Below are 14,372 nucleotides of genomic sequence, written 5' to 3' on the forward strand. Positions count from 1 at the left end.
ATTTATTCTTCAAGTCATTAATCAAGTAAAAGCACCCCAAATTGGTTCAGTACAACTTCACAAATGTGAGGATTAGTTTGTGCTTTTGCTGTAGCCACATTAGCGGCATGGGTCTAGGGATGGCAGGGATGTCAGTCTATCTGTCGGTTAGTTGGTGATGGACTGACATGAAATTTTGTACAGACATTCATAAGAATGGAGGTCCAGAAGATGATTCCTTCTGACTTTGGTGATCCCCTGATTTTTCCTCTTGCACCACCATGAGGTTGGTATTTTTGTTTTTTAGTCAAATGTCTCGACAACTTTTGGATGAATTGACACGCAACGTAGTACATATTGAATGTTCAGGTTCCCTCAAGATGAATTTTCACAACCTCGGTTTTTCCTCGAGTGCCATCATCAGGTTAAAAAAATTAAACGTGTCCAATATTTTGGTTTATGACCAAATACCTGAAAAATATTCCCATCAGCCTGAGCTATACTTTGCATTTAGTGCTAATTGGCAAACGTTAGCATTCTAACAGAGTAAACTAAGAACATGGTAAACATTATACCTGCTAAACATCAACATGTTAGCATTGTTACTGTGAACTTGTTAGCATGCTGATGTTAGCGTTTTGCTCAAGTACTTCACAGGGCTGCTAGTGTGGCTGTAGAAGGTCTTTTTTGTTGTATTTTTTATGTAAATTAAAAACACCTTTAGATTTTGACCATTAGGGAGACAAAAAAGCAATTTTAAAACATTATTCTTGCTCAGGTAAATCGAAATGGACTATTGTTACTGTTTTTGACATTTTATGGACTAAGAAATTAACTTGTTCAGCTAAAAAAATCAATAGAATAAAGAAAAGAATCCTCAGCTGCAGCCCGCCTGCACATGCAATCCTATATTCACTTTGTGATGGTATTTGTGCACACTGTATGTGTGTGTCTGGATCCATGCGTGTGAGCCTGGGGTCTCAAATAATAGCACCACAGGAAGTTATGTTCTTCAGATGATTTCCATTCATTTCCACCGCAGTCTAAAAGCCAGCTAAAATAGAAGAGGAGTACAGAGTTGATTACAGGAACTGATTCACACTCAGATAAGCTGCAACAGAACTGGTGACTGCATTGTTAGGCTATGAGAAGAATACCAAAAGACTAAAAGAGTTCAAGGCAGAACCGCTGCTCAGGGAGAAAAATTACAGGACGAAGTGCTTTATTCAACCTCCTTCTTTCACTGACTATACTCTCTCTTACTTCTGCTCTAACTGTTTTCCATTCAGTGCCTCTGTCTTACAAACCTTCGCAATCACTCTTTCAAGAATTCTCCCACACTAAAATCAATTACTTTGCAGGTTTCTTGTATTTTTCTGTGTTCTTCTTTCCATATGTTTTCTTATTTTGCCTTCATTAATGCTTCATGTGACCCTTTTCAAGTGTATTTAATGCTGCCTTCTTTAAATCTCCCCTCAGCGACAGCAGCAGGCAGAAATACGGAGAGACAAAGAAACGCTGTGTGATACTGGTGACAGTCCGACTGATTCAAGGCCACACAAAAACCTTCGAGGATGGGAATCGACAAGCATCACCATAGCAACCCCCTTAGGGAATTTGTGGCTCAAACCACAGTGGATCTGACTCCTGATCAGCTCGCAGCAATCGTCTCCAGAGGTGTGGGTGTCAAAGTCCACGGGAAAAGGTTGAGCTTGAGTCAGGGGACGATCACAGACCTGTTGTAATTTATCTGGGTTGGCTGGTAAAGGTAGCCGAGCTCTCGGCTCCTCAGCATGGGTGGCACACTGCTCCATTATTCATCAGGCAGATGACTGGCTGTGGCAGGATGCCGAGCCAGGAGGTGTGTGTTGCGAGAGAGAGACAGATTACAAAACGCAAATAAAGGAGGTTTCTGAATGTGCGGAAATGTGCGAAAAATATTTTTACAGCTTCTGAGCCTCTGAGAACAAGTGCGTGACACCGGCTGCATTTGTTTCATTACATAAATTGCGTTTCATATTCTGCATTTGGCTTCTAATTCAAAGATGTGATCTTGGCTGTGGTTCCAACCCACCTGGATGTGTTCTCCAGTGTGCTGCGGACTTCGCTCATCTGTTCTTTCCCAAAATACACCACTGTCAGATGGACCCGGCCGTCCTGACGCACGCAGACTTCCCTGTACGTACACAAAAAACACACAGAGGAAGAGACATTATGGATGAAAGGGTTCTCAAACTGAGAACTGGGGGGATTGTAGGAAGGAAGAGAACTGTCATAAAATGAGGGGTTTGAAGAAGAAGGCCCTGGTTTGCAAGTTTTATTCTTTTTAGTGCAAATTGAACAACAATTCTGACAGTTAATTAATCATTTAAGTTACTCACCAAGAAAAAAATGTTGCTTGCTTCAGCTTCTTAAGTATAAGAATTGGCTGTTTTTCTGTTTTATATCTTTGTATATAATTTGACTTTTTGAGTTGATTCTGGGGATCGCCTTTGCATCTGGGAGACTGTGATTGGCATTTTTCATTATTTCTGCCATTTTATAGACTAAATTACTCATCAATTAATCAAAAAAAATATTGACATTTCCATTGATAATGAAAATAATCATTAGTTTCAGCTCTAATCCCGACTCTCCTCATTCTGACACAGTACTAAATTAAAGCACAGCAAGGGATTGTAATGTATGTGAGCAGAGACCAGGTGGGAGATGCCTGCAGGCACTTTGATGGAGACATGTCAAATATACCACACACATGCTGAAGATAATTCACCTCCTCTCCCACAAGACACACACACACTTACACACACATACACACACACACACATATGCGCAGATGTCAGAATTTTCCCAGAAGCGGATGTGGTGGTGGGGGGGGGGGGGGGATCTCATAAAACTCAACTGGATGAACACAAGATGCTTAAAAAGACTAAATACGTGCAGAAGATACTGAGTAGTCTTGAATAATAACATTTTTACAGTCATTATAGATGCTGTTGTGTAAAAGGCTCTCTCTCAAATGCCGGCTTTATTAGAAGTAAATTGATTTTTATAATTATTTCATCATGTAGTAACAGCGGTAGCATTTTCTTCTTTAACTCCAGAGCGCCTGTCTGCAAATGTTTGCAGTTTGTTTGTGTTTGTGTGGATTTTATCTCTATTCTGCACTTAGAAGACATACCAGTTATTTTCCAGTCTAACATATGATAAACACAGAGTCACTTGCTGTTATCAACCCCTAAACACACACTCAAACACATAGCCACGTGCAATTTCTTCTAGTACACCTTCAATATGGATGAGCCTAAAGTGTTTGCTCAGCAACTCGACAAGTCTTTCAAGCAAGTACACTTCTTGCCATGCTGTATATCAACTACTGCTGTTCTGCCCAGGGGGGCGTTTTAATGGGCTGCAACACTGCTACTAAGCAGGATTTACCATGTAAAAAGAGCTGTGATAAGCAGCAGCAGCAGCAGCAGCGGCAGCAATAAACCACAGACATTAACGAGGATGTTTCCTCAACTGATGGTGACAGACAAGCACGTTTTGCTGTTAGCTGATGAGGTTTGACTGCTAGTCACAACATGAATGTGAATTTCTTAAAAATGACAATAGCTACTCTCATTATCCTTGCCTCGCAGGGCTTTAATAACAGAGATTCAAACCTCTATCTTATACACATACTAGTCTGGATCTACTTGTGATTAAATTGATGTATGCATTTAAAACGTGTGCAAGTACGAACATTACTTGTGGTCATGTGGCTTCTGATAAAAACTGAGCTGGGATCTGTGAGGCCGTCTTTATTCATATTCATGTCAGAAACATTTAAACCTTGCTCAGATTTGTTTACATTCTGATTAAGCCTACCAGCACCAAAATAAATTAACTGATAACACTACATGTGCACATTCAAAATGTTAATTACATGTTCCATAAAAAAAAGGGAAAAATTGCCTCTCTGATGTTAATTTTCTTTAATCTCCCCCACAGTCCCTGTGTGTATCACATTTTCCTGTGTTTGTTATTTGTGATACAGAAAACACATTTTGAATTATTTAATATGGGGCTTTTTGGTTTAAGTCGCATTGTTTGCATTGCTTCAAAATTAACAGCTGGAAGCAGAATAAAGAAATCGGAGAAAAGTTGAATCACTAAGTCTGACCTGAAGTTTTGCATGAACTGCTTGAACTTGTCTGTGCGTCTGGACAGTGGGACGATGATGTTAATCGGGACGCCGGCTGTGTCGACCCTCTCGTTTTTCACCTTCATCAGCGGCCCAAAGGGACGGAAGAGGATCAGGCGTCTGAATTCATTACTCGACTCCCCTCTGAACGTCAGCTCATACAGCGTCCCTTTGTCCTTCTCTGTACGAGTGATACCTGTTGGGTGCGACACAAAGATATGAACTCATGACCAAATAAAGTGAAGGTGACCATGCATGTTTGTCAGAAGTTTATATAAAACAGTAATATACAGTATAGAAGCCTGTTTAAAGGAACAGAGTTAGATAAGAAGATTCACTCTCATGTCTATACAGTAAATATGAAGCTAAAGCCAGGAGATAGCTAGCTTAGCTTAGCTTAGCACAAAGACTGGAAATGGGGAAACAGCTAGCCTGATTCTGTCCAAAAGTAAAAGAATAAATCAGCTGACCTTAGCTCTAAAACTCAAAATTATATCTTGTTAGTTTTATCTGTCAAAAAACTGAAGATTAAAAACAACAAATTGGGGTTTTATGAGGCGTTATGTGCCAGACTATTTTGTGGCGGGACCAGTGTCAACAAGACTCCAGGATGTCTGGCCCGGATAAAAAATAGTCCGTCACACAAACCCCTGTTACACCAAAACTTGTCGCTTTTACGCTTTGGTATGTGTACAGCCCTTTCCTCTTTATTCCAGTCTTTATGCTAAGCTAAGATTACCATCTCCTGGCTCATAGATGCAGAATGTATTATTTCATAGAGGGAAGCCCATTTATCATTTTTCAAAAGTTATAGTTGTTAATGGACAGGATGTGTTATACTGGTTGCAATGGTCACAGTTCGAAAGTTGTAGTGTGCTTGTTAGAGCCAGTTAGGTCAGATATCAGCCGTTCACAAGGTGATATAAAATCTTTTTATATCACTATATGAAACCACTGAGTGGTCAGAATTTATATGGATCTGCCAGGACACCAAGAAAGCTTCATCTGGGAACGGACACAGGCTTAGCGCACACTCAAGACTCTGCTATGCCCTTTTCTCCTGATATGGTCACAGTATGATTTTCCGTCACAATCAGTGCCTATTTCTTGGCTGTAACTTAACCCTTACTTACTATTCAGGTCAAATTTGAGCCATATTTACATTTGGGAGCACTAAACACAATCTAAGCAGCATTGTTTTAGCCTGAAATTGTATGACTTCAACTAAAGTGACTGATACATATGTTTGTACATAGATGTTCTGAGTTAAATTTGACCCATATTTATTCAAAAATTCAAAAATCACCGATCAAAAATTTTGTTGCATTCTTCACCTTCAATAACATTCATTGAAATCATGATTGCTGTTATGTTCTCCTGTTTTAGGGAAACATTGCAACCTAAAGAATATACCTTCTCTGCTCTCTGTAAGCTTAATTGGGGATTAATCATTAATAATTTGTTAATGATCATCTGACCCTCATCAGAAAAATCATATGCTAAAGTTGTAAATAAGCAACTATTTATAAATTTCTGTTAACTTTTGGACAGATGTGTTGCAGATCACAATAACAGTATGAATGCAGGACAAAATGTAAATGTAAAACCTGACTGGATTTTTGTTGTACACTGAGTTTTAATATCAGATTTTAGTCTCTGTGCCTGTTGTTCCTCTGCGTCTCTTTTTGACACAGTGATTTTGTTTTCCCTGTTTTCTCTGGGGTGAGGCCTTTCTGTAAAATCCTTTGGGATTTCTTTGTTTCTTTGTGCCAAGGACCATATTTTTCCTTGTTAGTTTTTGACATCTAATTTAGAAAATTGGTGGGAAAATAAACATTTTTCAAGAATCTGAGCCGAGGGACTATCATTTTTAGCATCAGTTTCATCATTATCTCTTTGTGCATCTGTCAACGGTGCTCCGTGTCAGACTGATCTGATATTGTGTGTATATGTCGGGGGAAAAAAGAGAGAAATAGGGCATATGAGGCCACACGAGACATTGTCCATGCACTCTGCTGTTGCTGGGCAAAGAGCAATAACTGTACATACACTTACAGTGTACGTGTACACAACCCAAACACACACACACACACACACACACACACATATGCCGAAAGAGAGGCTATTCTGGTCACCCCGACCAATTTTCTTGTTGCAAGCCTTACGTCAGCCTCCAGAGTGAAGTTGTTTTTCAATTACTCTACTATTACTAGGGTTATTACTTGCAAATTGACCTACTAAGGTTGGTTGGAGAGAGAAGGAAAAAGGGAAATGGGATACAGAAAGTGAGAAGTGAGACCTGAGAGAAAATAAACAGACAATTGTACAAAGAGGAAGAAAATACATCACTGTATAAAGACACAAAGTCTTCAAAGAGAACATGGATGACAGAAAAAGACCAGACAGAAAGATAGATAACAGAGGAAATAAAGAAAAAAGAGAACCATTTGTAAGCAAATTACAGAGAAAAAGAAGAAGAGAGAGAGAACAGAAAGATTCACAGTCTGATAGCAGCTCGAATTAAGGCCTTCCTGTTAAATTTGGCCGGCTTCCTGTGATGGTAGGCCTCATTTCCCAGAGGGACACGATAAGCTTTCATTTCGTTAATATGTTGAACAATTTAGACTAAATGCCTTCGCTTCCTGTGTCTGTTTTTCTGTCTAACTGCACTTCTCTGTCCTTTCCTGAGCACAGAGCTCAGCAACTGACAAGTTCACTTTGCATACCTCCGGTGTTTGTGTGCAGTTTCAGCTCACCAGCTTGCTAATGCAGCCTTGAAAGCTCCCTAAAAGATGCTTTTGTCAGTCTGGCCATCTAGGCTGCCTTTCACTCGTCTGGCACGTTGGATAAAATGCTGCTTATTCAAGATTTTGCTTAAAATCGATGTTGAAGTCCATTAAAGAGCAGTAAGTGCAAAATATGAGGAGGGAGTCGCTATTTCATTCTTAGTGAGCTACACTCTCCTGCTGTCTTGGTGAGGAATTATAGAGGCTGAATACACACGGATACACGTAAATGTATGCACATCTATTAAGATCTACCTCATATAAACACACACTTTGAGCACACAAGACCACACACATGTTCATACACATGTAAAAGGGGTTCCATATACATGGTGACCTATGGCTCATTTCCTCTGAGCCAGGTGCCACTATTACTCACTTTTAAGCCCCCCACCCACTCACGCACTGAAGACGGTGACCTTCAAAGAGAGGATCACACGCACACACACACACACAGTAAAATACCATGTTTGAAGAGATGCTCAACTGTGAATGAGGAGCAGCTGGCTTCATTTCCTGCAGTTGTGATCAGAGCAGGACAGGATATCCTGGCTGTAGTTGTACACAAACACACACATATTTCTGACCTTCCAGGGATTCATGTACAAAGAAAAAGATGAAAGTAACCCAAAATTGAAGTATAGTGTTGTTGATAATAGAAAAGAGCAGCAACAATTAGTTGATTAGTCGAAAGATTGAAAGAAAATGAATTTGCAAGTATTTTGATAATCAATTTTTAGCAATTTTCCATGCCAAAAAGCCCCCAGAAATGCTGGTTCCAGCTCCGGAAATGTGAGGATTTCTGCTTTTCTTTGTTTTAAATCATTTTAAATTGAATATCTTTGAGTTTTGAGACATTTGAAAATGTCACCTTCGATGCTGGGAAACTGGGATGGGCATTTTTTAAATACTTTTTGACATTTTATAGACTAAATGATAATGAATTAATTAAGAAAATATTCTGTTGATTAATCAGTAATGAAAATAATTGTTAGTTGTAGCCCGAGTGCACATAAAGATAGTGTGTTTCAGATTTGTTCTCACCTTCTATGAAGTCAGATGGCGTGTAGACTTTGCTACTTTGAGTCTTTTCAGCTGCACCCCTGCTGTCTTGTTGGGATGAGGGCGAGTTGAGGCTGTGCAGAGCCGTTTCCAGCACCTCCCCCAGCTCCTCTCTCTTGTCCTTCCTCACAGGCTTCTCCTCGGGGTGACGTGTCAACCCCATTTCAAGCTGGTACACCCTCTGCAAGGTGAAACTCTCAAAGGGCACTACCGCGTATTCGCTGGGCAACCTGGTCCCGGCGGTCACCTCAGCCTTCGACAGCTGGCTCCTCAGGAACTCCTGGAGGTCCGCCTGCTGGCTCTTGGCTCCCTGAGCCTCCCCGAGACCACCTCCCTGGGATACAGCCCCAGTTTCCTGCCCCTCTGCTGGGCCCCCAGCGGCTATCTTCAGGCTCTCCTGTACTCCTTTCAGCTGCTGGCTGCGCTCCTGCAGAGCCTCTTTCAGCTGAGCTATCTGCTTCTTCAAGGAGGAGATGTGGAGGCGATGTTGCTCCTCACGCTCTTGGAGGAGCGCCTGGTAAGATTGGACACCTGGGGGTCCGCCACTTTGGGGAGGTCCAGCTCCTGCTCCTCCTGTCCCACCGACTCCTGCTGCCAACCCTGGCCCTATACCCCCCAGACTGGGGTGGTTGGGACTAGCGCGAGGCAGAGCGTGACTCAGTGGGGGGTCATCTGAGTGCGGGGGACTGCAGGTCATCACATAGATGAGTGACAGGGAGCAGCAGAGGAGCACCAGCACGCCTCCAACACGGGAGACCCAGGCTAGTAGTCCACGCCGCAACATCACTGCAAGTAGCATCAAAACTCACCTCTCTGAGTTAGACAGCCATCCACACACACACACACACACACACAAAAATCATGTAACCTCACACACCCCAGCCACAATGATAAGAGGCCATTTGTGATTATGTTCCATCACCCGGCTACTTATCAGCGTGAGGTCATTTAATCTGAATTAGGTCATTACCTCTCCGCTGCCTGAGAATGTAACTGTTTTTGTCATTGGCAAAGTCACTGAACAAGGGTCAAAAGCTTGTTAAAAAACACTTTTTCCCCTCTGTCTCGGTCTAATTAGCTTCATGTCTTGCTAGAAGACTCTGTCCCAGACACTGTTACATCATCTATCTCTCATATGTGACTCATTTGTTCGCATGTGCTATGACTCTCTCAGTCAGTCCATAACGTCCTCTTCCTGTCTGCCTGTCTGTGTAATCAAGCACGGAGGAAAGTGTCTCAGGAAATGTCTTGGAATAAATGAATGTTTGGCCGCATCAGCCTGGATAAAGCTGGCTGATGCATGGACCAAGAATTGTTACGTTCCATGAGAAAGCAAAGCCTCGGTGGTCAGCGGCGGTTTCTTCATGTTGTTTTCCTGACGGCTCTGAAGGCAGAGAGAGAGAGAAGAGTGTCATTAGAAAGACAGTCATTCTTGTCTTGACCCCGACAAATCTATCACATCATTTTCTGTTTTTCTTTCCTATATCACATCAGCATGTCATTTAAAAGTGTCACAAATCAGAAACATGCCAGGTTACTTTGACATGTTAGTTTAGGATGGCAAAGGGTTGAACTGCCTACGCCAAACCAAGCATTCCTCCGAGACTACAGCTCGTGACAAACGATGTTGTCACTGGTGAACGAGAATATAAGGGGCGTGTGCTTAAATGTGTACAAAGGATGTGTGTACTTGTGAGTGTGAGTTCAGTGGATACAGAGAAAAGTGGGACCTGGGACATATCCATACATTTATCTATTTATACCTGCAGTATTTATACAATGGATGAGGGTAGGGTAACACTGCCAGACTGCTCTCTATTTATTTATTTATTTAACCTTTTTTTAACCACGTTTCTTTAGATACAATATCTATTTTACAGGACTTGAAATGATATCCTTGCCTATTTAAAACCATTACATCCCTCATGTGGCATTTTTATAATGTGGCATTTGAATGCCAGATGTGAGTTTCCGAATTAAGTTCATCTTATACATTTTTTTTTTTTTTAAGTCAACGGATTATTGAGGTGGCATGTTGGTTCACCTCACAGCAAATCCTCTTTTGTTTTAATCTAGAACAGACTGGCTAGGGCCTGTATGCATGGACTTTGTATGTTCTCCTACAAACCAAACGCATGTTTTAGGTTAACTGGAGACTCTAAATTGCCTGTAGGTGTCATTGTAAGTGTGAATGGTTGTCTGTCTGTAGGTCTGTGATAGACTGGTGAACGGTTCAGGTTTACCTCACCTCTCGCCCAGTGTGAGTTGGGATAGTTGGGTTTAGATAATGGATAGATGGACTGTTTGAAGTATTTTATGCAAAGATAGTTTTTCTCAATTCAGAAAAGACTGTTAGGGATATTATAAATTATCCATCTAGACCAGTGGCTGCTATCCTGGGGGTAAGGACTCTTAAAACGGTACCAAGAAAAATATGAGGCCAATAGATGATTAGAGCAGTTCGACATTTTGGGAAATATGCTCATTTGCTTTCTTGCCAAGAGTTAGATGAGAAGAACGATAGCACTATCAATCTTCTCATCTACAGTAGCAGTCAAAAGTTTGGACACACTTTCTCATTCAAGGGAATAGGAAGGTAATAAAGGACAAAAAATACTTTTGATACACAGAATTAATTACTTTTTCTAATATTTGCTTCATTCTTGTGAAGATAAGAGGGTAGATTCTGTCTTATATCTAACACCAGCACTGAAAACGTGAGTGACATTGAGGTGCATTTCAATGTGTGAATGTGAGTTTTGATTGAGAATATATATATATATATATATGTTTTTGCGGGAAGGTGTTTCAGTGTTTGCATTACTGTACATATCTGTAAATGTATCTCTGTGTATCAGTCTCAGCCTCTCTCAACTTCCCACACAGTCAGCTCTTTGACAGAGCTGCCTGAAGCCGAGCCCAATGAAAGGATTAGTATATGGCAGGAGTGAATACTGGACTGTGCTCCAACTGACGGCTGAATCAGGGGAGACAGGGCGTCTCTCCAGCAAGACCTCCACTGCCGAAAATGTTTGAGAAGTGGGTGCTTGGTGTGGGGGGGTAGGAGGGAGGGAGGGTGAGTGAGTGCGGGAGAGCAAAATATGGCTGCTTTCATGGAGTATCATCCTTTCAGTTACAGAAAAATTCATGATGTCATATGAGTTCATAAATCCGCATACAAATATGCTGTGACATTTAATTTGGGCAGCTGGGTGGCTCAGCGGTTAGCACTGTTGCCTCACGGCAACAAGGTTTGAACCCCGGCCATCCCAGCTCCTTGCTGTGTGGAGTTTGCATGTTCTCCTTGTGTTTGCGTGGGTTTCCGCCGCGTGCTTCGGTTTCCTCCCACCATCAAAGATATGTATGTAAGGGTTAATACTCCTGTCAGTGCCCCTGACCAAGCCACAGGCAAAAGAGCACTGCACTGCAGCTGCCCACTGCTCCTAGTGTGTGTGTGTGTGTGTGTGTGTGTGTATCAGATGGGTCAAATGCAGAGGGTCAATTTCCCCACGGGGATCAATAAAGTACTTCTTCTTCTAATGGTGTGGTGGCACTTTAATCACTCTCTATGGCTGGTTCACAAACGACCCTCATTAGCCTTATAGCCGTGTGATCACAGCCCGCAAACCTCCTTTAAATAATTACATCACTTCTCCCAGATGACTTTGACTTTCCCGGTTTTATGGCTTCCCGTAACAAACTACACTTGATCTAATGCCAGTGAAAGTGACCGTGAGCCATTCGCACAAATGAAAGCATGCACTTAGTTGTGACATTGTAAAGGCCAGTTTCCCTTTTTTTTTTTAAAAAAACAAATTCACTACTTTGCATATTTTAACTACTGTAAGTCTCTGATTTTTACAGCCACAGTAGTAACTTATCTTCACACGATCACAAGACAAAAATCACTTCTAGTTTTATTCTGCAATGCAATTTAAAATCATAAAAAACTAATAATAGAAGTGTGATGGCTGCACCAGCTGTAATATTATGGGTGATATCATGTTCACTCACCCTCACTTTAATTCTGCTTTCTCTCATTTAGGTTTACATTCAGTTACAATTTTCATAATTAAATAACCAAAACAATTTATTAGTATTTTTGTCGTACATAATTTCTAGATGAAGTGTGCACATTTAGTTAACTTACATGCTGTTAAGTTGTACTAATATCATTTTCTATCTTTTGAGTTTCCATGGTTGATCTGAGTGACATCTGGCTTCCATCATGTGAAAGATTGGCACTGTTAAATACTTGCACCTGGGTCCTGGATTATACCAACCTCCTGCAACAGCAAGCAGGGTTTGGAGAAAGAGCTTGTCTGTTTGTGTATTTTGCAGTTAATTTTATAAGTCCAATTTAGAGTTATCGTGGTTAGATTTCGCTTAGTTGATACTGAGTTAGAAGCAAACTGTCTATGTAGTGCGTGTGTTTATTTGTAGTTAATTTAGTTGTTGTGTTTGTCCACCCCTCCTGTTTGTAAAATGGTTTGGTCAGCCACTATATATATTCCTCTCATGTGTCATTAGTTAGGTCAGTTTTTTTGTCTCTGTTGAGGTCAGTTAAGTTATGCAACTGTTCAGTTCCAGTCTGTTGACCTCTTTTAGGGACAAATTTAGTAATTAGTCACAATTGCTTTGTTCTTTTTGCATTTTTTGGGTAAATAAAAACTCACCTCGTCTTCCTTATTTAACATTCATTCCAAGACATCTTACTGTAAATATACACTATGTAACACAATATAAAATAAAGCTGTAACTAATAAATGTTATCGTTATTAATTAATTTTTACAGTATTTATTACATTATATTTCATATGTGATATTGTCTTGGTCACACGGGCATTTGTCCTATTGATTAAATGTGAGGATACTATAAAAAAACATTTGTATACATTTCCAGAGCCCAAAATGTCGCCTTCAAATTGATTGTTTTGTCCACCGAACAGTCCAAAATCTAAAGAAATTAAATTCACAAGGATATAAAAGCAGCAAATCCTGTCTTTTGGGAAGGTTTTTGCTCGATAAATGAATTAAACAAACAATAAAAAGATGTTTGATTTTCTTTTGATTGACTACTTGATTAATCATTTCAGCAAATATGTAAAAAAATATGGTATACTGATGTCATACATGATAAAAAGAATAATGATGCATATCTGTATTTGACTGCGTTGTATTTCCTCCCCTGTGACACATTGCTTTTAGAAACAGCTGCCAAATGTATCATAAACACAAAGGGAGTAATGATTCTCTGTGGCAAAGCAATCGATCCCTGCTGGAAAGTTATGAGAGAGAGAGAGATTCACCTCTAGGAAAGGAAACTGGTGCGACGGAGATTTATGAGCAGAGACTCACAAACCACTGAGTCTCACTGGGAATGAAAGAGTTGATTCAGCCCCGGTTATTTGACTCCCCGTGGGGATAGGCATGGCTGCAACACAGGAAGACTGCAGCTAAATCATCATGTTTGATTTTATTGGTAGTGGGAAACAGGCGTCAGTAATTTCCTGCTTTGTGTTACTGTATTTGTGCCTACACAATCTTTATCTTTACAGTGTTTGCTGAAAGAACGCTGTGTTTGATGTTTTCATTTCCTTTTAAATAGATAACAAAGCCCGCTATTGTATTAGATGTCATTAAGAAATCCATAATGAAAATACTATACATTTCCATTAAACTTAACTGTTTTGGTTAGCAATAATGTCTTGCTGTCCAGACTGAAATAAATAAACAACTATTAGCTGGATTTGCACAATATTTCCATTCATATTTCCCAGACCATGTACCCTAATGACTTGGTGACCTGACTTTTTTTCTACCGCCACCAGGTTCACATTTGTGGTTTTGAGTGAAATGTCTCGATAGCTATTAGATGGACGGCCATGAACTTTAGTTCAGACTCTCACCCTCAGAATGAATGATGCTAACTTTGGAGATCCTTTAAAGGGGATGAACAAATGTATAAATGGTCCCTGCAAGTCAAAAGTCAGGGAAAAACTGCTATGAACACTGATGTCAGCATGGTAGGCATGCCCATATGCGGTCATCGATTCCGTAGCTTGCTATCAGCTGATAGTTCTGCATCTTTTTCCATGAGTTGTTTTCGTTGTCCACTCTCATATTTCAGATCGTATTTCAGCCCTAATATGTAAATGGAAGCTAACCAATCACAACAGAGTGGGCTCATTGCGAGAGGGGCCTTAAAGAGACAGGAGCTAAAACGGCCTGTTCCAGACAGAGGCTGAACTGAGGGGCTCCATAAAGGCTCAGTAAAAGTTTGTTGTTGTTTTTTTACTGTAAATCATGCAAAGTTATACCAGTAGAACTCCAGATTAAAAATATAGACTTGGAAATGT

General features: G+C 40.5%; 1 protein-coding gene across 2 annotated transcripts in view; it reads right to left on the bottom strand.

Moving 5' to 3' along the window:
- Window positions 1–14,372, bottom strand: part of csgalnact1a (chondroitin sulfate N-acetylgalactosaminyltransferase 1a) — a 37,191-nt gene that overhangs the window by 14,003 nt on the left and 8,816 nt on the right. Inside the window, exons 2-5 of one of the 2 annotated variants that reach the window (XM_044333915.1) lie at window positions 7,996–9,397; window positions 7,417–7,503; window positions 4,145–4,361; window positions 2,054–2,155 (exon numbers count right to left, since the gene is read on the bottom strand). In XM_044333915.1, coding sequence (XP_044189850.1) covers window positions 2,054–2,155; window positions 4,145–4,361; window positions 7,417–7,503; window positions 7,996–8,812 — 1,223 coding nt within the window. In that variant the 5' untranslated portion in view covers window positions 8,813–9,397. The remainder of the gene's footprint in view (window positions 1–2,053; window positions 2,156–4,144; window positions 4,362–7,416; window positions 7,504–7,995; window positions 9,398–14,372) is intronic. The other variant, XM_044333916.1, reaches the window with a different exon arrangement.

Source organism: Thunnus albacares, chromosome 18, assembly GCF_914725855.1.
Source record: "Thunnus albacares chromosome 18, fThuAlb1.1, whole genome shotgun sequence".
In the NCBI taxonomy this organism is placed as follows: Eukaryota; Metazoa; Chordata; class Actinopteri; order Scombriformes; family Scombridae; genus Thunnus; species Thunnus albacares.